This window comes from Carcharodon carcharias, chromosome 1 (assembly GCF_017639515.1).
Source record: "Carcharodon carcharias isolate sCarCar2 chromosome 1, sCarCar2.pri, whole genome shotgun sequence".
Taxonomy (NCBI): Eukaryota; Metazoa; Chordata; class Chondrichthyes; order Lamniformes; family Lamnidae; genus Carcharodon; species Carcharodon carcharias.
In genome coordinates, this window is record NC_054467.1 from 6,029,639 (window position 1) to 6,052,332 (window position 22,694).

A 22,694-nucleotide genomic window follows, 5' to 3' on the forward strand; every position below is an offset into this window, starting at 1 on the left:
GTGCCTGAGAGTTGGCAACGGAAACTTCATTCAACATCTGTAAATGTGGAGGAAGTGATTAATGTGGAAAACAAATTTTGCCAAGGTTTTCATATCTCTGTTAATGAGTTTGGACTCTTTAATTAGTATTGGCATCCAAAGAAAGTTTAAAATAACTCTCAGATCAGCTGGGCTGCGCGAGGATATGTTTAAAATAATTTTTATTTTGGCACAGAATCCAGCTATTGAGGTTGGCTTATAGGGATTGTATCTCACAAGATCTAGAATTGTGGATGGTTCTAGCACAGAAGGAGGCCATTGTTCAGTCGTTGTCTGTGCCAGCTCTTGACAAGGACAACTTGGCTAGTTCAGATTTCCAGCATCCTCAGTACTTTGCTTTTATCGGCTAGTTGTTCTCCTGCCTTTCCCCTGTAATGTTGCCATTTTCTTTCCCTTCCACTATTGTCCGGTTCCCTTTCGAAGGCCTTGATTGAATCTGCCTCCACTACCCTCTCAGGCAGAGCACTCCAGATCCTGACCATTCGCTGCGTTTAGGATTTTCCTCATGTCGCCTTTGGTTCTTTCGCCAGTCACCTTAAATCGGTGCCCTCTGGTTCTCAAACCTGCCGCCAGTGGGAACCATTTCTCCCTATAAACTCTGTCCAGGCCTCTCCTGATTTTGAACACCACCTTTCAAATCTCTTCCGAACGAACCCCTTGCTTCTCCTAAGGAGAACAACCCCGGCTTTGCCAATCCATCCACGTAACCGAAGGAATCTTGCAGCCTTTCCCAGCCTGCTCCTGGGATACCGAGGCAATTAATAGATATAAAGGAAAGGTCACACCTGAGGGACATTGTGCCGAAGCAAAAATTGTTTTAAAGCTGAGGAAATTATTGAAGAACAGAAACCTTGAGGCAACATCAGCTTAAGCTCTAAGGAAGTTCTGGTCAGAGTTTGATTCACAGTGATCCAGGAGCTCGCCTGAGACAGGCATTTCACACCCAGGGATAAAAACAAAAAAACTGCGGATGCTGGAAATCCAAAACAAAAACAGAATTACCTGGAAAAACTCAGCAGGTCTGGCAGCATCGGCGGAGAAGAAAAGAGTTGACGTTTCGAGTCCTCATGACCCTTCGACAGAACTTGAGTTCGAGTCCAAGAAAGATTTGAAATATAAGCTGGTTTAAGATGTGTGGGGGGGGCGGAGAGAGAGAGAGAGAAGTGGAGGGGGGGGTGTGGTTGTAGGAACAAACAAGCAGTGATAGAAGCAGATCATCAAAAGATGTCAACAACAATAGAACAAAAGATCACATAGGTGTTAAAGTTGGTGATATTATCTAAACGAATGTGCTAATTAAGAATGGATGGTAGGGCACTCAAGGTATAGCTCTAGTGGGGGTGGGGAGAGCATAAAAGATCCAATAATTTTTTTCCAATAAATTATATAGATTTTTCTTTTCCCACCTATTTCCATTATTTTTAAATATCTTAAAATCTTTTATGCTCTCCCCACCCCCACTAGAGCTATACCTTGAGTGCCCTACCATCCATTCTTAATTAGCACATTCGTTTAGATAATATCACCAACTTTAACACTTATGTGTTCTTTTGTTCTATTGTTGTTGACATCTTTTGATGATCTGCTTCTATCACTGCTTGTTTGTCCCTACAACCACACCAACCCCCTCCACTTCTCACTCTCTCTCTCTCTCTCTCCCCGCCCCCCCCACACACCTTAAACCAGCTTATATTTCAACTCTTTCTTGGACTCGAACTCAAGTTCTGTCGAAGGGTCATGAAGACTCGAATCGTCAACGCTTTTCTTCTTCGCCGATGCTGCCAGACCTGCTGAGTTTTTCCAGGTAATTCTGTTTTTATTTCACACCCAGGCCTAGACAGGTAAACAGATCCTTGAGTAGAATCTGTGGTCTATGGAAATAAGAATGATTGTAATCTGAAAGCTTCACCTTTACCAATGTCTGTCAGCACTGAGTACGTGCTACACTAAAGAACCTTGGTTAGACCACACTCTGAATACTGTGCTCAGTTTTTTTTTATTTGTTCACGGGATGTGGGTGTCACTGGCTGGGCCAGCATTTATTGCCCATCCCTAATTGCCCTTGAGAGGGTGGTGGTGAGCTGCTTGCTTAAACTGCTGTAGTCCCTGTGGTGTAGGTACACCCACAGTGCTGTTAGGGTGGGAATTCCAGGATTTTCCCTGGTCTACATATTACAAAAAGGATCCAAGAGGCACAAGAGTAGGAATAAAAAAAAGATTTGCAAGGATGGTGCCTGAACTGAGAGAGGTTATTGCCTATCAGGAAAGATTGAACAGACTGGAGCATTTTTCTCTAGAAAATGGAGACCTGATAAAGGTATCTAAGATTATGAAATTGTTTGATAGGGTAGACATAGAGGTGGTGTTCCCACTTGCAGGGGAGTCAAGAAATAGGGGTCCTAAATATTAGAGAGTCATTAGTAAATCCAGTAGGGAATTCAGGAGAAACGTCTTCACCCAGAGAGTGGTGAGAACATGGAACTCTACCACAGGGAGTAGTTGAGGTGAATAGTATAGATACATTTAAGGAGGAAACTGGATAAACACATGAGAGAGAGAGAAAAAACCAGAAGGATATGGTGATGAGGTGGAAGGAGGTTTGTGCGGAACATGAAAACTGGTGCGGAGCACTTGCACTGAAAGGCCGGGTTTCTGTGCTGTTAAGTTTGATGAAAGTCTTCATATGGGTGGTTCAAAAACAGAGCCACATTAGAGGGGGAGGGGAATCCAAACAAGCAGATGGCTTATTCACCCAAGGATTAAAAATAAAATTGAAGCCTCTGTGTAAGGAAAAGATTAGTCCTTATTGGGAGAATTACTGTCAGCATTAAGAATTAATGGTGGATGCATTAACTACCTGGAAAGAAACCAGAGTGGCCGATTCAATTTCTATTTTAATGAGAGTGAAGACCCCAGTGGATCAGAGTACATCACCATTTCCAGCTGAGTTTATTGAGAGAGGAATGAATAACGTGGAGAGGTGACTGGCCCTCACCAATGGAACCATTCTTGCTCCAACAAGGTGAAGAAAGGTGACATCAGTTTTCCCTCCCTCCCCCCCACCTCCTTGCGGTATCTGAGTATCTCACTGCTTAGCACTCTTGTTAGAATTAGGAGATTGTGGATTCAAACCCCACCTCGAGAGACTTGAGCCCATAACCGAGGCTAACACTCCCAGTGTGGAGGAAGTGCTGGAATTCTGAAATTAAAAACAGAAAATGCTGGAAATACTCAGCAGGTCTGACAGCATCACTGGAGAGAGAAACAGAGTTAACGTTTCAGGTCAATGACCTTTCATCAGAACTGGAAGACTCCTAGTTTCTCTCTCCACAGGTCCTGTCAGACTTGCTGAGTATTTTCAGTTTTTTTCCAGGGGGTGGAGGACTTTGAAGGAAATTGGGGACATGCTTTTTTGCTTCTGTTCCAGAACTGCCTACACCCTGAATTCACACGTGTCCCCAAACCATCTTTCATTTCTTTTTCATCTTGACTTAATTCTATTTAACCGCCTCCTGTTTTCCCATTTAAGCGCCTCCACTGGTATGTGTACATGAGAGAGAGAGCAAGATATTGTGAGCTGGTGAAAGGTACTATGTAATTATTTTTTAAAAATTTCTTCTTGGATGGGATGTGGGTGTAACTGGCAAGGCCGTGGCCAGTGACATGTTGCCCATCCCTAATTGCCCTCGAAAACAGTTAACAGTCAACCATGTTGCTGGGGATCTGGAGTCACATGTAGTAGGACAGACCAGTTTCGAAGGGAATTGGTGAACCAGATGGGCTTTTACAACAATCGATGATAGTTTTTTTGGTTCACAGATACTGAGACCAGCTTTCAATTCCAGATGTTATTTATTGAATTTTTTAAATTCCGCTAGCTGCTGTGGTGGGATTTGAGCCCAAGTCCCCTGAGCATTACTAGTCCAGTGACATTACTGCTACTCCACCATCTACCCAATGACCTAAATTCAATTCCTTTGCTTCTATGTGTGACTCAGCAGGAAAATAGGAGTGTTGAAAATTGCACCAGAATTGGCAGTTGCCTACATGTTGATAGGGTAATGCTGTATTCCTCCGGGACTGTTGCAATATAATGGAAACTGCTGGAGATTTGGAAGATAGCCGCAGCTTCCTGGTAGAGTCAGAGAGCTCTCTGCTTCCCTGTCATTATCTATCAATCTCTATCCTCCTCTTTCTCTTCCTGCTTTTTAGCATTAATAGACGCGATCACGGCGAATGGGAGTGCGGCTGGTGCTGGGCATCACTCTGAATCGGGTAAACCATACCAGCGGAAGCCTGCAAGCAGTAGGGCAGAAAATGGGACCACGCCAGAGAAGGAGAACAAAACTGATTCAGCAAAGGTCTACACGAAAGAGCAGCTGGAAGGAGTCCAGAGGTATGGATCACACCCTTGGAAGTGATAATCAATGCAACTGTCCAATGTTATGCTTTTGTTTTTATAAGAAGTATTGTTACGTTGATGGTACAGCTTAGAAACAGGCCATTTGGCCCACCTGGTCTGTGCTGGTGTTTACACTGCACATGACCCTCCTCCTTCTTTCCCTATCAGCATATCCTTTATTCCTTCCTCCCTCCCTCATGTGTTTACCCAGATCCCCCGTTCAATATATCTGTATTATTCACCTCTGCCACTCCCTGTGGTAGCGAGTTCCAGGTACGCGCCACTCCCTGGGTAATGCAATCTAATTTGCATTTTGGAATGACACAAGTGTGTAATCTTGCTCTCTCGCCCGCTCGCTCCCTCCCTTTAAGATGCCCCTTAAAATGCAAAGTTCAGCTGGCCGAGAAGAGGGCCCAGAGAAAGTTGAGGCCAGTGAATCGTACACTTTCTCAGCCCCACTATCTTCCTCTGGAGTGGAGCTCCTGAGCCACACCAGCTGATCCATTCTCTTATGAGAATGCTGCCACCAGAACCTACCCCTTTGACCAGGCTTCTGGTCACCCGGTCCAGTATCTCCTTATGTGGCTCAGTGTCAAATCTTGTTTGATAATAGCTCCCGTGAAGCATTTTGGGATGTTTTTAATATGTTGCTGAAACATGGGAACTGTTGTTCTGTAGAAGATGTGTTGATCATTCCCAAAGGACTTGGAGATGGGAAAGAACTCAGTAATGTTTACCATTAGATAGTTGCTACCTTGGTGAATCCTGCCCTTAAGGCTTCTAATTGTTTACGGTAATGTAACAATTGAACAATGTGTGAATGACTGCTTTAATAATGCATCACACTGCCTCTGTTATTAACAATAAAGATAGATCACAGGTTTAGAAATAAAAGCAAAAAGTGCTGGAAATATTCAACAGGTCAGGCGGCATGGGTGAGGAGAGAAACCGAGTTAACCTTTCGTTGGGACTGGAGTATGTTAGAGATGTGACAGGTTTTAACAAGTTAAGAGGCAGAGGAAGAGGGGAGTGGGGAAAGAATAAAACGGGAGGTCTGTGATAGGGAAGCTTGCAAAAACTAAATGATGAAAGGCTCTGTGGTGAAAAGCCAAAGAGAGTGGTAATGAGACAAGTAAAGAAACAAAGGAGGAGGTGTGAATGGCAGGTTAGCAGCTGTCTGAACTCAAAGCAAAGGAATTAAGTAAGAAACCAACAGAAAAAAAAGTGAAACAAAATGAGAGTAGAGGTTGTGATCTAAAATTGGTGAACTGGTGAGTTCAGAAGGTTGTAGAGCGTCAGGTCGAAAGATAAGGTACCGTTCCTCAAGCTTACGTCAAACTTCATTGAAACATCAGAGCAGGCCGTGGAGAGAGGGGTCAGCGAGTAGGAGCAAGATGGAGATTTGAACTGACAATGCCAGGAAGCTCAGGGTCATGCTTGCAGTCTTTATCAGAGGTGTTCTGCAAAGCGGTCACCCAGCCTGTGTTTGATCTCCCCAATGTAGAGGAGACCACGTTGTGAGCAGTGAGTACAGTATATTAAATTGAAGCACTGTTTCCTGTTGAAGGAGTGTTTGGGACCTTGGCTGGTGATTGTGATTATGTGTGTGTTTTTTTTGAGGGCAAGAATAAACCATTTTGAATTGCTGAGCTGGTCCTGAAGCCACAGGCCTGCTAAACCTTTCAATCATTCCCATCTGCCAAAACCGAATCTCTCCAGTCTAGAAACATATAACTTCCGTTTCCATTACTGCACTTCACCGGGTGAAGAAGTTTGAACTTTTTGAGCCTTTAAACTTTTTATTAACACTTTTTCTCCTTGCATTTAAAGATGTAAATCTCTCTCCTTCGCAGTGTTGGAACTTCATTATTCAGTAATACTAGAACCTTCCATTGTTTCAACAGGATAAACTTGCGTTTTCAGTAGCTTGAGTTTGGGGATGTTTGTGAAGCTAGATTATCCCAATTACTTGGCTAATTGTTTCCTGTTTAATATTCAAATTTTCTAAATCTTTGAGAGCCAAAATTTGAAATACATAACGGATGTACGAATTAGGAGCAGGAGTAGGCCATTCAGCCCCTCGAGCCTGCTCCGCCATTCATTAAGGTCGTGGCTGATCTGAGTGTGGCTTCTACTTTCCAATCTACTCCATATACCCTTTGAATCCCTTAAAAAAATATTCAATGCCCCTGCCTCCAGTGCTTTTTGGAAAAGAGAATTCCACACACTCTCAATCCTTTGTGAGAAAAAAATTCTCCTCGTCTCTGTTTTAAATGGGAGACCCCTTATTTTTAAACTGTGCCCTTTAGTTCTACTGTCCCCTAAGGCAAAACACCCTTTCAGCATTCACACTGTCCAAGTCCCTTCAGAATTTTATGTTTCAATAAGATCACCGTTCATTTTTCTAAACTCCAGTGGATACAGGTCCAACCTGTCCAACTTTTCCTTTGTCCCAGGACCCTCTTCTGAGCTGCTTCTAATGCAGTTATGTCCTTTCTTAATTAAGGAGACCAAAACTGTACACAGTATTCCAGATGTGGCCTCATCAAAGCCCTGTACAGCTGTAGCAAAACATCTCTACTTTTATATTCCATTCCCCCTGTAATATACGCATTCCATTTGCCTTCCTAATCATTTGCCGTACCTGCATACTAACTTTGCGATTCATGAACCAGGATACTCAGGTCCCTCTGTACCTCAGAGATCTGCAATATCTCTCCATTTAAATAATATATTGTTTTTCTATTCTTCCTGCCAAAGTGAACGAGTTCACATTTTCTCACATTATACTCCATCAGTCAAGCTCTTCCCATTCAATAACGTATCTATATCCTTTTTCAGACTCCTGATATCATCTTCACAACTTACCCTCCTACCCATCTTTGTGTCATCAGCAAATTTTGCAACCAAACATTCTTTCATCTAAGGCATTGATATGGATTGTAAATAGTTGAGGCTCCAGCACTGATCCCTGTGGCACTCCTCTGGTTTCATCTTGCTAACCCAAAAATGACTCATTTATGCCCACTCTCTGTTTCTTGTTAGCTAAGCAATCCTCTATCTCTGCTAATATATTACCCTGTATGCCTTGAGCTCTTATTACTGTTATGAGTAATTGCATTTGGTTTCATATAAAATTAACTGACTTTCTATTTGCAGAGTGTCTGTTTGCATATTGAATGTTCCAATCTCTTTGTAGGATAAAGAGATGTAAAGATTACTACGAGATTCTGGGGACCAGTAAAGATGCCTCTGATGAGGATCTAAAGAAGGCTTACAGAAAACTGGCACTGAAATTTCACCCGGATAAAAACCATGCACCCGGAGCAACTGAAGCCTTTAAAGGTGAGTTTTGGGAATTGTTTAGAGTTTTACTTTATCCAGGTAACATTCCCTGTCCCTCTTAATGTGAGAGCACCAGCAGTAGGGGCAGGAGTAGGCTATTCAGCCCCTTGAGCCTGCCCTGCCATTCGGTACGATGATGGCTGATCTGACTGTGGCTTTGACTCCATTTTCCTGCCCGTTCCCCATAACCCTTGACTCCCTTGTCAATCAAAAATCTGTTTAACTTGAATATATTCAAGGACCCAGCCTCCACTGCTCTCTGGGGAAGAGAATTCCAAACACCAACGGCCCCCTAAGAGGAGAAGTTCTTCCTGGTCTCTGGCTAAATGGAAGTCCTCTTATTTTTAAGTCTATGTCCAAACAATATCCAGGGAAGTAGTCCAAAGGATACAAGTGTATGTGCTGATAGTTTTGGATTCCACTGCACAGTTCTGTGTCTGTGTATCTGTCTTAGCCTCTTGCCCTGTCCAATGACTGATCCACTTTTGCTTTGCTCTGTGCCTTGACCACACCTTGGGGCAAAGTGTTCTGCGCTCCAAAAACACTCCTTTTCTATAACACACTCTGATCTTTATTCTTCCACTGCTCAAGTCAAAGGAGGACATTTAAACCAGACTCTCTGCTGATGCCAACAGCTTTTCCTTCTCTACCCACATGCTAACTGTCAGCATATGTAAGAACAGAAGGAGGCCATTCAGCCCCTCCAGCTTGTTCTGCCCAAGAGTTAGATCATCTGTATCTTAAATCTAAGATGGGTAAATGGAGTTCTGTTAGGTAAGGGGATTTGGGATTACAGACCCATCAATCTCGGTTTTGAAATTTTTAGTTGATGTCCCCTTCCATACTCAACAGCTTTTTGATGAAGAGAGTTCCAGATTCCCACTCCCCTTTGTGTGAAGAAGTGTTTCCTGACATCACCCCTGAATGGCCTGGCTCGAATTTTAACTTTCTGCCCCCCCCCCCACCGATCTGGGCTTCCCCCATCAGAGGAAATAGTTTCTCTCTCTTTGCCCTAGCAAATTCTTTCATTCGTTTTAAACAACTCAGTTAGATTACCCTTAATCCTTGATAATTGAAGAAATACAAGTGTACATAGCCTTCCATCGTTGGCTCCTTCTACTTCACGATCTCTGTGGTATCACAGACCTGAAAACGTGAGTCAGATCTCACATAGTTCCCGGGAAAACAATTCCCAGGCAGTGGGGAAAGAGCAGGGGTGTGTATCTAATTGGAGAGCTTCACCAAAGAGCTGGCAAGGGCATGATGGGCTGAATGGTCTTTTTCTATGCTTTATGATTCTGTCATGCTATATTGCATCTACATTTACCCAAAGCTACTTGTCTGTCTGTCTGTCTGTCTGTCTGTCACAAGCTGAATGCAAGAAAACTTCCACTGACTGAATATTGTGAAGCTCTTAGGCCATCCTCCTGTAACATTCAGCAGCAGTCCCCCTGCTTTAAGCTTCAATGCTATATAATTATTGTATCTCCCCAGCTACCATTTCCATCTGGAAATGTGCAATCTTGCTCAACCCAAAACTTCTCTTCCTTCCCCCTCACCATCCAATCCTATACCAAAATTCCCTATGACTTCTCACTCCTGCTGCTCGGTCAATGGCTAAAATAATCCCATCCTCTGGACCTGTGTGCCTGCACTCTGCTACATCTCTCTCCCTGCTTTTCACAGCCTGTTAAACCATGCCACATTCCCCATCTTTCCCCCCCACCACCACGACTTTCCCCCCAAGCTCCCGATCTCATACCTCCTTTGTAAAGCACTCTGAGACGCATTGTTGAGGGGTTCTGAGCATTGCTTACACCATCAAATTGTGTATAAAGTCACAATCCGTAGCAAGTGAGATCCCTCACTGATGGGAGTGGTCTTCTACCCTGAACATGACAAACTATCTGAGTCAAGTTCACTAAACTAACATCACTTTTTTTTTTAGAAAGATATTAAAGAAAAAACTCGCATTTTACTAGTGCCTTTCACAACAACGGTACATCCCAAAGCACCAATGAAATGTAATCTCTGTTATGTAGCAGACAGGGCAGCCAATTTGTGCACAGCAAGCTCCCACAAACAGCAATGTGATCATGACCAGGATGACTTAAAGTGGTTGAGGGAGAATTGGTGGTCAGACTACTGGGGCGAACTCCTCTGCTGTTCGAAGTAGTGAGCTGGAAGTTTTTACACCCATTTGACAGGGCAGACAGATTCTCATTGTTAGCTTCTAATGTCTCTCTTTATTTTCAAATCTGTAGCAATTGGAAATGCCTATGCTGTACTCAGCAACCCAGCGAAACGAAGGGACTATGATCAATATGGTGATAGCCATTCCCCCGGGAACTATCAACACGGAGGCTTTGAATTTCATCGGAATTATGAATCGGACATTACTCCAGAAGATCTGTTTAACATGTTCTTTGGAGGAGGATTCCCCACAGGTACAATTCAAAACGCCCCCCCCACCAAAAAAAAAGCTGAACAGTTGAATGTTGCAGACCTGTTATCACTGCTTGTGAAAACAATTTTCTGACATATGCAATGGTGCAGATAAGGCACTTGGGTATTTTAATTGGATAAAAATACTTGTTAAATCGATGAAGAATTTGGTGTTTAATTAATGAAGTCTAAACAGATATCGGTTCTAGGCGTTAAAGCCTGATTTGACATGTGAACACTTTTGTCAGAGTTGCTCCTGGGAGTGAATTATTGTGAGCGAGAATTGAAGCAACTCCCCTTTCGTTGGTGTAGCTGATCACAGTGGCTGCAAATGGCAGCAGGTTTGACTTGCAGGGAGTGTGGGCTTAACTTGTGTAGATTAGGGTGGCGATGGATGATATTATTAGTCCCTATGTGCTCGATAAGGTGAGAAGAGGCTTGTGTGGAGCAGCAACACTGACATGGGCCAGTTGGGCTGAATGGCCCATGCACTAAATGGGCAACGATAGAAGTTTTCAAGATATTAATGATAATGTTTAGGATAGCTGGAGAGAAACCCATTCCTGCTGGTTGGGGAGTAAAGACCTAGGGGGCGCAGCCTAAAAGTTACAGCCAGACCTCTGGAGTGAAATTTGGAAGTTTCTGGTTCTGCCAGGGTCATTCAGCTCCTGACCTCATGATTTAAACATGGACAAAAGAGCTGAACTCCAGAGGCGAGATGAGAGCGACTGCCCTTTACATCAAGGCAGCGTTTGACCGAGTTTGATCGTTACGATCCCCAGCTGATGTTACCACTGGAGAAGCCTAATCCCAGCGTGGAACCCAGCTCGATAGATCCTAACTTTTATTTATTTGTTTAGATTCATGAAGTGTGGGGGTTGGGGGGGGGGGCTACTGAACAGAGTTAATCAGAGGAATCAGCTAATGAACTTTTAACAAAAGAATAAAACGTATATTAGACAAGAAAAGATGAACTATATTACAATATCCTTCACCCATAACTATATTTTCAGATATATACAGATGTGTAAGGATAACACAAGTTACAAAAGCTATCTTGTACTCTAATGTCCTCAGTAAGTACACATTCCATGTACCGATAGGCACCCTGTGGTCAGACGCACCACGCTCTGAAACCAAGTGACAGATGCCACCTCAACCAGATGCTATGGATCTCTCCACAACTCCCCCAGTGCTTGTCACACAGTGAGCCAACTGGTCTCCTTGAACTCCGTCTTTCACACGAGGGTTTCCAATCTCCACTTTCTCAGACGCCTTCCACAAGGGTTCACCTCCAGGGTTTCAAAATCCCCTTTCGGTGTTCCTCATCCCTCATCCTGGGTCACCACATGCATGCAAGCTGTCCTCCATCTCTCTCTCTCTCTCTCTCTCTCTCTCTCTCTCTCTCACCAACTCAGCCATCAACAGTACCACTGCTTCACATGTCCATAGCAAAGAGTTACAGACCTACAGCCGTCTCTTTGGACCTTCTTGCCTCTTGCAAGCTGTTCTCGGTTTAAATTTGTTTTCTGCAGCTTTCGTCTCTTTAAATCTGAAGCTTGGAGCCATTTTCTGTGCCCTTCACTCTTAACTTCATTAACAAGACCTTTTTCCAGATTCCTGTCCTTCTTTGACTACAAGGTCATCTTCAGACTTTCCCCACTTCCACTCCCCTGGATTTTGGGGCCTTTCGTTCTCTTGGGACTGGTTATCCGTCCCTTCTAGGTTGCTTCTGCCTGGCAGCTGTCTTCAAAACCTGCTGAACTCCAACAGCTTCCAAATCAAAACTGCTGGTTCCAGCTTTTCTGTGTGTCTGTGGGAGGGGCCTGCCTTGCTGGACCCCTGTTGCTAGGCAGCAGCGCAATTCTTCTACTTTTGTTCGTTTAACTTAGCTGCAACAGTCGTAAAAGTCTCATTAAAAATGCAAGCACCTTTTTAAAGTGAAATTAAAACTCAATTTGACCTTTCTTAACACACAGATACAGAAATACAAATCAAACTAAACTTTAATGTTAAAACTCATTTCTAACACCAACAAAATACAAATAGGGCTTACTTAAACTGTCTCTATTTCCTAACAGTGACATCAAGGAGCCCTATTAAAAACTGCATCAATGAGAATTAGGGGGGAAAAACTCTGCTGGTTGGAGTCATACCTAGCACAAAGGAAGATGGTTGTGTTGTTGGAGGTCAATCATCTCAACTCCAGGACATCACTGCAGGTGTTCTTCAGGGTAGTGTCCGAGTTCCACCCATCTTTGGCTGTTCCATCAATGACCTTCCTTCAGTCATAAGGTCAGAAGTGGGGATGTTCGCTGATGATCGCATGATGTTCAGTACCATTCACGACTCCTCCGATACTGAACCAGTCCATGTCCAAATGCAGCAAGACCTGGACGATATCCAGGCTTGGGCCGACAAATGGCAAGTAACATTCTCGCCACACAAGTTCCAGGCAATGACCATCTCCAACAAGAGAGAATCCAACCATCGCCCCTTGATGTTCAGTGGCATTACCATCACTGAATCCCCCACTCTCAACACCCTGGGGGTTACCATTGATGATAAACTGAACTAGACTAGCCATATAAATACTGTGGCTACAAGAGCAGATCAGAGGCAAGGAATCCTGCGACCAGTAACTCACCTCCTGACTCCCCAAAGCCTTTCCACCATCTACAAGGCGCAAGTCTGGAGTGTGATGGAATACTCTCCACTTGCTTAGATGAGTGCAGCTCCAACAACACTGCAGAAGCTGGACAAATAGGACAAAGCAGCCCACTTGATTGGCACCCCATCCACAAACGTTCACTCCCTCCACCACTGACACAAATTGACAGCAGTGCGTACCATCTACAAGATGCACTGCAGGAACTCACCTAACCTCTTTAGACAGCACCTTCCAAACCCACAACCACTATCACCTAGAAGGCCAAGGGCAGCAGACACATGGAACACCACCACCTGGAAGTTCCCCTCCAAGTCACTCACCATCCTGACTTGGAAATATATCACCGTTCTTTCACTGTTGCTGGGTCAAAATCCTGGAACCCCCACCCTAACAGCACTGTGGGTGTACCTACGCCACATGGACTGCAGCGGTTCAAGAAGGCAGCTCACCACCACCTTCTCAAGGGGAACTAGGGATGGACAATAAATGCTGGCCTAGCCAGCGAAGTCCACATCCCATGAAAGAATAAAAATGACAACACCCCCCACCTTCCCCACACACACACGAGCACACACACATACACAAGTTTGGAACTCTTTTGCAAACGGCAATTGATGCTAGATCAATTATTAATTTTAAATCTGAGCTTGATAGGTTTTTGTTTCCCAAAGGTATTAGGGAATATGGGGCAAAGGTGGGGAGATGGAATGGAGCAATCATGATCTTGTTGAATGATGGAACAGGTTTGAGGGGCTTAATGGTCTCCTGTTCCTAGGGTCAGGAGAGACAAATCAGCTCGGATTTTCCTCTCGATTCTTGCTGAATGGAAGGCTGCCAACTCTGGTCAGATATTATTCCTGGAGGTTTTATCATGTGACTTCCTGCCTCCCCATTCCCCATGCTGCTGCTATTGGTTGCCTTCCGAACCCAACCAGGCACTGAACGGGTTCCTCGTTACCCAATTGGATGATTGTCCTTCAACATCTTGTTGAAGGTAAGCATGCAGGTGCAGCAGGCGGTAAAGAAGGCAAACGGTATGTTGGCCTTCATAGCCAGAGGATTTGAGTACAGGAACAGGGATGTCTTGCTGCAATTGTATAAGGCCTTGGTGAGACCACACCTGGAATATTGTGTGCAGCTTTGGTCTCCTTATTATGAGGAAGGATGTACTTGCTCCAGAGGGAGTGCAGCAAAGGTTTACAAGAACAAAGAAAAGTACAGCACAGGGACAGGCCCTTCAGCCCTCCAAGCCTGCGCCGATCATATTGCCCGTCAACTAAAACATTTTGCGCTTCCGGGGTCCGTATCCCTCTATTCACATCCTATTCATGTATTTGTCAAACTGCCTCTTAAACACCACTATCGTACCTGCTTCCACCGCCTCCTCTGGCAGCGAATTCCAGACACTCACTACCCTCTGCGTAAAAAACTTGTCCCGCACATCTCCTCTATAGTTTTCTCCTCACACCTTAAATCTTGTCCTCTAGTAATTGACTCTTCCACCTTGGGAAAAAGCTTCTGACTATCTACTCTGTCCATGCCACTCATAATTTTGTAAACTTCTATCAAGTCGCCCCTCAATCTCCGTCGCTCTAGTGAGAACAATCCGAGTTTCTCCAACCTCTCCTCATAGCTAATAACCTCCAGACCAGGCAGCATCCTGGTAAATCTCTTCTGCACCCTCTCCAATGCCTCCATATCCTTCTGGTAATGTGGCGACCAGAATTACATGCAATATTCCAAGTGTGGCCTAACCAAGGTTCTATACAGCTGCAGCATGACTTCCCAGCTTTTATACTCAATACCCCTGCCAATGAAGACAAGCATGCCATATGCCTTCCTGACTACCTTATCCACCTGCGTTGCCACTTTCAGTGACCTGTGGCCCTGTACACCCAGATCCCTCTGCCCGTCGATGCACTTAAGCATCCCTCTGCCCGTCGATGCACTTAACCTGACTGATTCCTGGGATGGCGGGACTGACATATGCGGAGAGATTGAGTCAATTAGGATTATATTCACTGGAGTTCAGAAGAATGAGGGGAGATCTCATAGAAACCTATAAAATTCTAACAGGACTAGACAGGGTAGATGCAGGAAGGATGTTCCCGATGGTGGGGGAGTCCAGAACCTCACAGTCTGAGGATATGGGGTAGACCATTTAGGAATGAGATGAGGAGAAGTTTCTTCACCCAGGGAGTGGTGAGCCTGTGGAATTCATTACCACAAAGTATTTGAGACCAAAACATTGTATGTTTTCAAGGAGTTAGATATAGCTGTTGGGGCGAAAGGGATCAAAGGATATGGGGAGAAAGCGGGAGCAGGCTATTGAGTTGGATGATCAGCCATTATCATAATGAATGGTGGAGCAGGCTCGAAGGGCCGAATGGCCTATTCCTGCTTCTAGTTTCTATGTTTCTATCTTTTTTATAATTAATTAACAAAATTGTTGAAGGAAAAGGACAAGAGCATTGTCTTTTTAATGCCTCTGTGATTTTTCTCTCTGGTTTTATTTTTGGCAGTGTCCTGGAGATTAATCTCCAATTCTTGGAGACTCCAGGCCAATTCTGGAGGTTTGCCAACTCTCTCCATTGGGTGAGAACAGAATCTGGGTCTGTGATGCCCTTTAACCTCTCCCCAGTTGAAAGGGTCTGTTGACACTCAAGGCCAAGGTTCACAGGCGAAGAATGACCTGGTGAGATTCTGGAAGGGCCTATTGCTCCAGTCTTGGAAAAATAATGTTCCTCTCAACTCAGTTATACTATGGCCTTGCAACACAACGAAAGATGTAGAGAGGCATTGAGGAAGGTGCACTGAAAATGACACCAGAACTGAGAGGTTATAACGATTGGAAAAGATTGAACAAGCTGTGGCTCTTTTCTCACCCAAGGGGTGACCCGATAGTGGTTTTTAAAATTATGAAAGGGTTTCATGGGATAGATGTAAAGATGATGTTTCCACTTGTGGGAGAGTTTCAAACAAGGGGCTATAACTATGAGATAATCACTAATGAATAAATCTGATAAGGAAGTCAAGAGAAACTTCTTTAGCCAGAGAGTGGTGAGAAGGTGGAACTAGCTACCACAGGGAGTAATTGAGGTGAACAGTGTAGATACATTTATGGGGAAGCTGGGCAAAAATACAAGGGAAAAAAGAATAGAATATTATGCTGATGGGGTGGGAGGAGTCTCTGATGGAGCTTGGATCTTCCGAGCTGATTGGCTTGTTTCTGTCCTGTAAACACTTCGGAAAGCTGGAGGGAGGGTCATAATCCTACTTGCTTTACCCTGCCATCATACAAATTTGGGCACGTAGGATTGGGATGACAGCTCGTGTAGAGGATAAGCACTGACATAAATACTGAACTGCCTGTTTCCATGTAGTGATTGCTATGCAAACATTCCACTGTCCGTTATTTATCCCGTGGGATTGAAGGGAAGATTGAGTAAATGTTTTTACTTTTTCTATGAACACTTGGGCCTGAAATTTCCACTAGGAGGCGCAGTCAAGGGGGAGAAATGTGCCCAAAGGCCATTGGACAACTGAAGCTATGTTTAATTTTCTACGCTGACTTAATTAGCTTAAAAGCCATAGATTAAAATCTGCCCTACAGCAGCATCATTGATTCGTAACTGGAACAGGGGTTGGTACAGGCTTTGATAGCTGTGGGGTGAGAGGAGCCCAATTTTATGTAAAATAAAAAGGAAATTCCCTTCCATGTGTGGCTGAATTGACTTTTGAGTCAGTGTAACAGATCAAGGATAATCGAACAGAAGCGGTTGTCGGTGTGGCTCTCACTTGTGTTTAAAACCCCACAATCTTTTACACTAATTTTGGTCAATTCTGCAGATGCCCACACAATCCGGGCGGGAGCAATACGGGAACTCCAGAGGTTCAGTGTAGAGGCAAAACCCTTGGTTTAAATAAAAACAGAAAATGCTGGAAATACTCAGTGGGTCAGGCAGCACCTGTGGTGAGAGAGAAAGAGTTAATGTCTCAGGTCGATGACCTTTCATTAGAGCTGGAGTATGTTAAAGATGTAACAGGCTTTAGGCAAGTACAGTGGCAAGGGAAAAGGGTGGAGGGGAAGAAAGGACCAAAGGGAAGGTGTGCGGTTGGGTGGAAGACAGGAAAGATTAACCAACAGAGATGATGGTGCAAGGCACAAGGGAATGGTAATAGGGCAAGGAAGATAGGTTAAGAGAACGTGTGAATGGCAACAGCAGAATCGATATCAATGTCTGTTTGATAAAATAGGGGCAGTGGTTATGATCTGGGATTGTTGACCTTGCTGTCGAATTCAAAAGGCTGTAAGGTAGAATTTAAATGCAAAATGTAACCTATTGCATTACAAAAATATATTTAATACTGAACCCTTGTTTGCATTGCCATATCAATTTCTGTACATCTCATAAATTTGATTTTATTTTTAAAAATATATTTACACCAGTTTCAATTCTTTCTGTATAGGCAGGAATTATTTCTAATGCAAATTTTTTTTTTGCTGAATAAGCAAGATAAAGTTTCCTCTCTCTCTCTCTCTCTCTACACCAGACTGTTGGATTTATTTGATTCTGCTGTGATTGCTCAGTTCTTTAATTATTCATTCTTTTAGGAAATGCACAGCCATACACCAATGGAAGAGCAAGAGCGTCTCATCAATCGTATCACAGAGCTGAGAGAGAGGAGGAGAGAGCTGATGTATGTATCTATATCCAATAAACTGCCCAGGCAAACATGAGATTTACAAAATTTGCGATTTCATTTGAAGTTGAATGGTTTTTATTATTTAGGAGGGAACATTATAAAGGATATAGAGTTGCATCTATATAGTGCCTTTTACAACCACCAGACATCCCAAAACACTTTACAGCCCATGAAGTATTTTGAAGTGTAGCCACTTTTGTAATGTAGGAAATGCAGCAACCAATTTGCACACAGCAAGCTCCCACAAACAGCAACATGATAATGACCACATAACTTGATTGTTCTTAATATATATTGATTAAGGGATAAATAATGGCCAGGATACCGGGGAGAATTCCCCCCGGTCTTTGAAAAGACAGATTTTTGATCTACCAGTGAGTGGAGGAAGAGGAGTTAAGGCAGCAATCATGATCTTATTGAATGGGGGAGCAGGCTTGAAGGGCTGAACGGTCTTCTCCTGTTGCTAATCTTGATACCTTTCTGTGAAATTTAGGAACAGATAGATCAAATGCTAAATGACTAACTTTGAACCTGCAAATATTTAGTGGTGTCGTTGAACCTCAAAAAAAGAGAAAACCTTTCCAAATCTATAATGAAAGTGGAACAAGGAAAATTAATCACATATTAATTTTACTCTCCGATATCTATCTTACAGGGAGGATTTTCAATGTTTATACAATTGTTACCCATTATTGTCTTGGTCCTGGTGTCAGTTTTAAGCCAGTTGATGGTATCCACGCCACCGTACAGTCTCTACTACAGAGCGTAAGTATTGCTGACTATATCCAACATGTCCTTTAATTCAGTCACTAATCTAGTCAGGATTTTACCCCAAATTTATCTCAAATGAATGTGATCGGTGTGTTTCTTGCATATTTTTAGCTGGACACTAATTGGCACCTTTTATTGGGAGTAAATTCATTGTAAGCAATTACACTTCAGTATCTTCTCTGGTATTGTCCTTGACGGAAGGTTCCAGAAGGTCTGGGAGTAAAAACTGCTTGAGTTTTGTTCAGCCATAACAAATGTTGCAAGTATCTTTGGTTCTTTGCAAAGCTTGAGGGAGTGACCAAATTAATTCCAACGGACTGTGAGGCTTACTCGCTGTCTGACCCCTAGATAATTTCTGAGAAGGGGGAATTAAACCCAAATTGTGATGGGCATTCTATACTTTATTTTGTTTCAACATATATAACTAGATTTGTTGCTATACTGTGATATTTCCTTCCTAAAATAAAAACAACTCGCGTTTATGTAGCACCTTGCATAACCTCAGGACGTCCCAAAACACTTGCACCAATGAAGTACTTTTTGACGGGTAGTCACTGTTGTAATTTAGGAAATGCAGCAGTCAATTTGCATACAGCAAGCTCCCACAAACATCAGTGTGATGACAGCCAGGTCATCTGTTTTAGTGATGTTGGTTGAGGGATAACTGTTGGCCCCAGGGCACCAGAGAGAACTCTCTTTTTTATTCATTCACGGGATGTGGACTTCGCTGGCTGGGCCCAGCATTTATTGCCCAACCCTAGTTACCCTTGAGAAGGTGGTGGTGAGCTACCTTCTTGAACCGCTGCAGTCCAGAGGTGTAGGAACACCCGCAGTGCTGTTAGGAAGGAGGTTCCGGGATTTTGACCCAGTGACAGTGAAGAAACGGCGATATATTTACAAGTCAGCTTGGTGAGTGTCTTGGAGGGGAGCTTCCAGTCGATGGTGTTCCCACCTATCTGCTGCCCCTGCCCTTCTAGATGGTAGTAGTCATGGGTTTGAAAGGTGCTGCCTAAGGAGCCTTGGTGAATTCCTGCAGTGCATCTTGTAGATGGTACACACTGCTGCTACTGTGCGTTAGTGGTGGAGGGAGTGAACATTTGTGGATGTTGTGCCAATCAAGCAGGCTGCTTTGTTCTGGACGGTGTTAAGCTTTTTGTGTTGTTGGAGCTGCACTCATCCAGGCAAGTGGGGAGTATTCCATTACACTCCTGACTTGAGTCTTGCAGATGGTAGACAGGCTTTGGGGAGTCAGGAGGTGAGTTACTGGTCACAGGATTCCTAGCCTCTGACCTGCTCTTGTAACCACGGTATTTATACAGCTATTCTAGTTCAGTATCTGGTCAATAGTAATCTCCAGGATGTTGATAGTGGGAGATTCAGTGATGGTAAAGCCATTGAACATCAAGGGGCAATGGTTAGATTCTCTCTTGTTGGAGATGGTCGTTGCCTGGCACCTGTGTGGCTTGAATTTTACTTGCCACTTATTAGCCCAAGCCTGGACATTGTCCAGTTCTTGCTGCATTTGGACATGGACTGCTTCACTATCTGTGGAGTTGTGAATGGTGCAATCATCAGCGAACATCCCCACTTCTGACATTATGGTTGAAGGAAGATCATTGATGAAGCAGCTGAAGATGGTTGGGCCAAGGACACTACCCTGAGGAACTCCTGCAGTGATGTCCTGGAGTTGGGATGACTGACCTCTAACAACCACAACTATCTTCCTTTGTGCTAGGTATGACTCCAACCAGGGGAGAGTTTTCCCCCCCTGATTCCCATTGACCCCAGTTTTGCTAGTGCTCCTTGATGCCACACTTGGTCAAATGCTGCCTTGATGTCAAGGGCAGTCACTCTCACCTCACCTCGGGAGTTCAGCTCTTTTGTCCATGTTTGAACCAAGGCTGTAATGAGGTCAGGAGCTGAGTGGCCCCGGCAGAACCCAAACTGGGCGTCAGTGAGCAGGTTATTGCTAAGCAAGTGCTGCTTGATAGCACTGTTGATGACCCCTGCATTGCTTTACTGATGATCAAGAGTAGACTGATGGGCTGATAATTGGCCAGGTTGGATTTGTCCTGCTTTTCATGTACAGGACATACCTGGGCAATTTTCCACATGGCCGGATAGATGCCAGTGTTGTAGCTGTACTGGAACAGCTTGGCTAGGGGTGCAGCAAGTTCTGGAGCACAAGTCTTCAGTGCTATTGCTGGAATATTGTCAGGGCCCATAGCCTTTGCAGTATCCAGTGCCTTCAGCCGTTTCTTGATAATCATGTAGAGTGAATCAAATTGGCTGAAGACTGGCATCTGTGATGCTGGGCACTATTCTTCAAAATAGCACGGTGTGAACAGGGCTTCGGTTTAACATCCCGTCTGAAAGATGGCACCTCTGACAGTGAGGCAGTCTCTCAGTACTGCACTGGCAGTATCATCCTGCATTGTGTATGTGTTCCTATCTGTGGAGTTGGACTTGAATCAACAATCTTCTGACTCAACTGCGAAAGCTACCCAGTGAGCTACATTTGACACAAGACCTGAGCAGGGCTCAAGATGGTTTGGGTTGGAAGTTACTCTTTTGGCAGCTTTCCTATTGCAGGGGATGTTGTATTTCAAAATCTTTCTCTTGTACTTCCATCAAGGGAAATCTCTTCCCTTCTCGATTTCCAAAGCTCTATTTCAGAGTTCCTTCATTCATTCAAATTATTTGATTATTCAGTTATTTTATGCATTAATTTTCCATGTTGAAGAGCAGAGACGTTCTCCCCTGTGTCCTGCCCAATATTCATCCTTCAACCAAAATTACTTTTTTTTTAAAAAAGCAGTTTACCTGGTCATTATCTCATTGCTGAAATTGACTGCTGCATTTCCTACATTTCAACAGTGACTACACTTCAAAAAGTACTTCACTGGCTGTAATGCGCTTTGGGGTGTCCTGAGGTCATGAAAGGTGCTCTATAAAAGTCTTTCTTTTACAAGTGGGCAGTCTAAATATAGATTGTGAGAAACATGTTTTTTCACTCAACAATTTTTTAAATTTGACTAATGAGTTCTTGTGTGTTTTGCAGTGCTGTGGAACACACTGTCAGGAGGCAAACCAGTAACTTGAAAGTAGTATACTATGTCAACAAAGACTTTGACAAAGAATTCACAGGTGTGACGTTACAAAAGGTAGAAAAGAGCGTTGAAGAAGATTATATAAACAACCTTCGAAATAACTGCTGGAAAGAAAGACAGGAGAGTAAGTTGAACATACCCCTGTGATGTTTCATCCTTTTTAGAATGATTCATCAGTGCTACCTCACTTTGACACGTGAATACTCATGTTTTACTCTTTGAGGCACCATAGATTAAGCAATCCTAATGGAGCGATATTGTTTTTACATTCTGACTGGAAATAAGAGTTTTCATTACTAGCTGTTGAGTATCCTAGTGATGTCAGTTGATACCTGTTATGTAGAATTCTCAGTCCTTTCATACCAGGTCTCACTTTGTTTGTCAAGTGGATAGGGAAGTGGTGGTGGGGAAGTTACTCCCAAGATGCTGTTATGACTGACCTGAAAAATGAGATGAGATTGAGGAAGTCTCTAGATGTTCCCTCCAAATTCTCTCCTTCCCTCACAGTTTCTGCTTGACATAGCTGTTAGAGCTCAGACCATCTGGGTGAGGGATAGCACCTACTCAGCACATACTCTCAGCATGTTGTACAAACTAGACTTTACACTCTGGGAAAGGTTCAAAAACAGCAAGTTCCTGCTTACATAAACTTTCTGTCAAACACTTTCTTCACATTTTGATTACCTGACCCATCCTTGGAAAGTTGTACAGTTGGAGTTTAGTTTCTACTGCTTGCTCTGTTTATTACACCACTGACCCAAGAGGTTTTTGTACCTGATTCATGTTGCTCAAACGCAGTGCAGTGTTTCCCAGTCAGATAGCAGTGTGGCGTGGCTCCACCACTTCTGTCAGATGCAGGGGCTCTTTTCAGGGTTGATTCAGAGAAGATAAAAGATATTCACTAATAAATCCAAAAGACAATCCAGGAGAAACTTCTTCACTTCTGACAATGTGGTACTCGCTACCACACACACTGGCTGAGGCAATTAACATAGATACATTAAGGGGAAGCTAGATGTGGGAGGAAGGATTTTTAAAATTATTTCATGGGATGTGGGCATTTGTTGCCTATCTCTAATTGCCCTTGAACTGAGTGACTTACTAGGCCATTTCAGAGGGCAATCACATTGCTGTGGGTCCGTTGTCACATGTAGGCCAGGCCAGGTAAGGAGGGCAGATTTCCTTAAAGGACAGTAGTGAACCA

At 43.7% G+C, this 22,694-nt stretch overlaps 1 protein-coding gene across 1 annotated transcript in view; it reads left to right on the forward strand.

Annotated features, from left to right (window-relative positions):
* The window catches only part of dnajb14 (DnaJ heat shock protein family (Hsp40) member B14), a 32,554-nt gene that overhangs the window by 6,385 nt on the left and 3,475 nt on the right, over positions 1–22,694 (forward strand). Inside the window, exons 2-7 of the mRNA XM_041190383.1 lie at positions 4,252–4,435; positions 7,641–7,786; positions 10,051–10,233; positions 17,518–17,603; positions 18,265–18,374; positions 21,442–21,614. Of these exons, the coding sequence (XP_041046317.1) occupies positions 4,252–4,435; positions 7,641–7,786; positions 10,051–10,233; positions 17,518–17,603; positions 18,265–18,374; positions 21,442–21,614 (882 nt within the window). The remainder of the gene's footprint in view (positions 1–4,251; positions 4,436–7,640; positions 7,787–10,050; positions 10,234–17,517; positions 17,604–18,264; positions 18,375–21,441; positions 21,615–22,694) is intronic.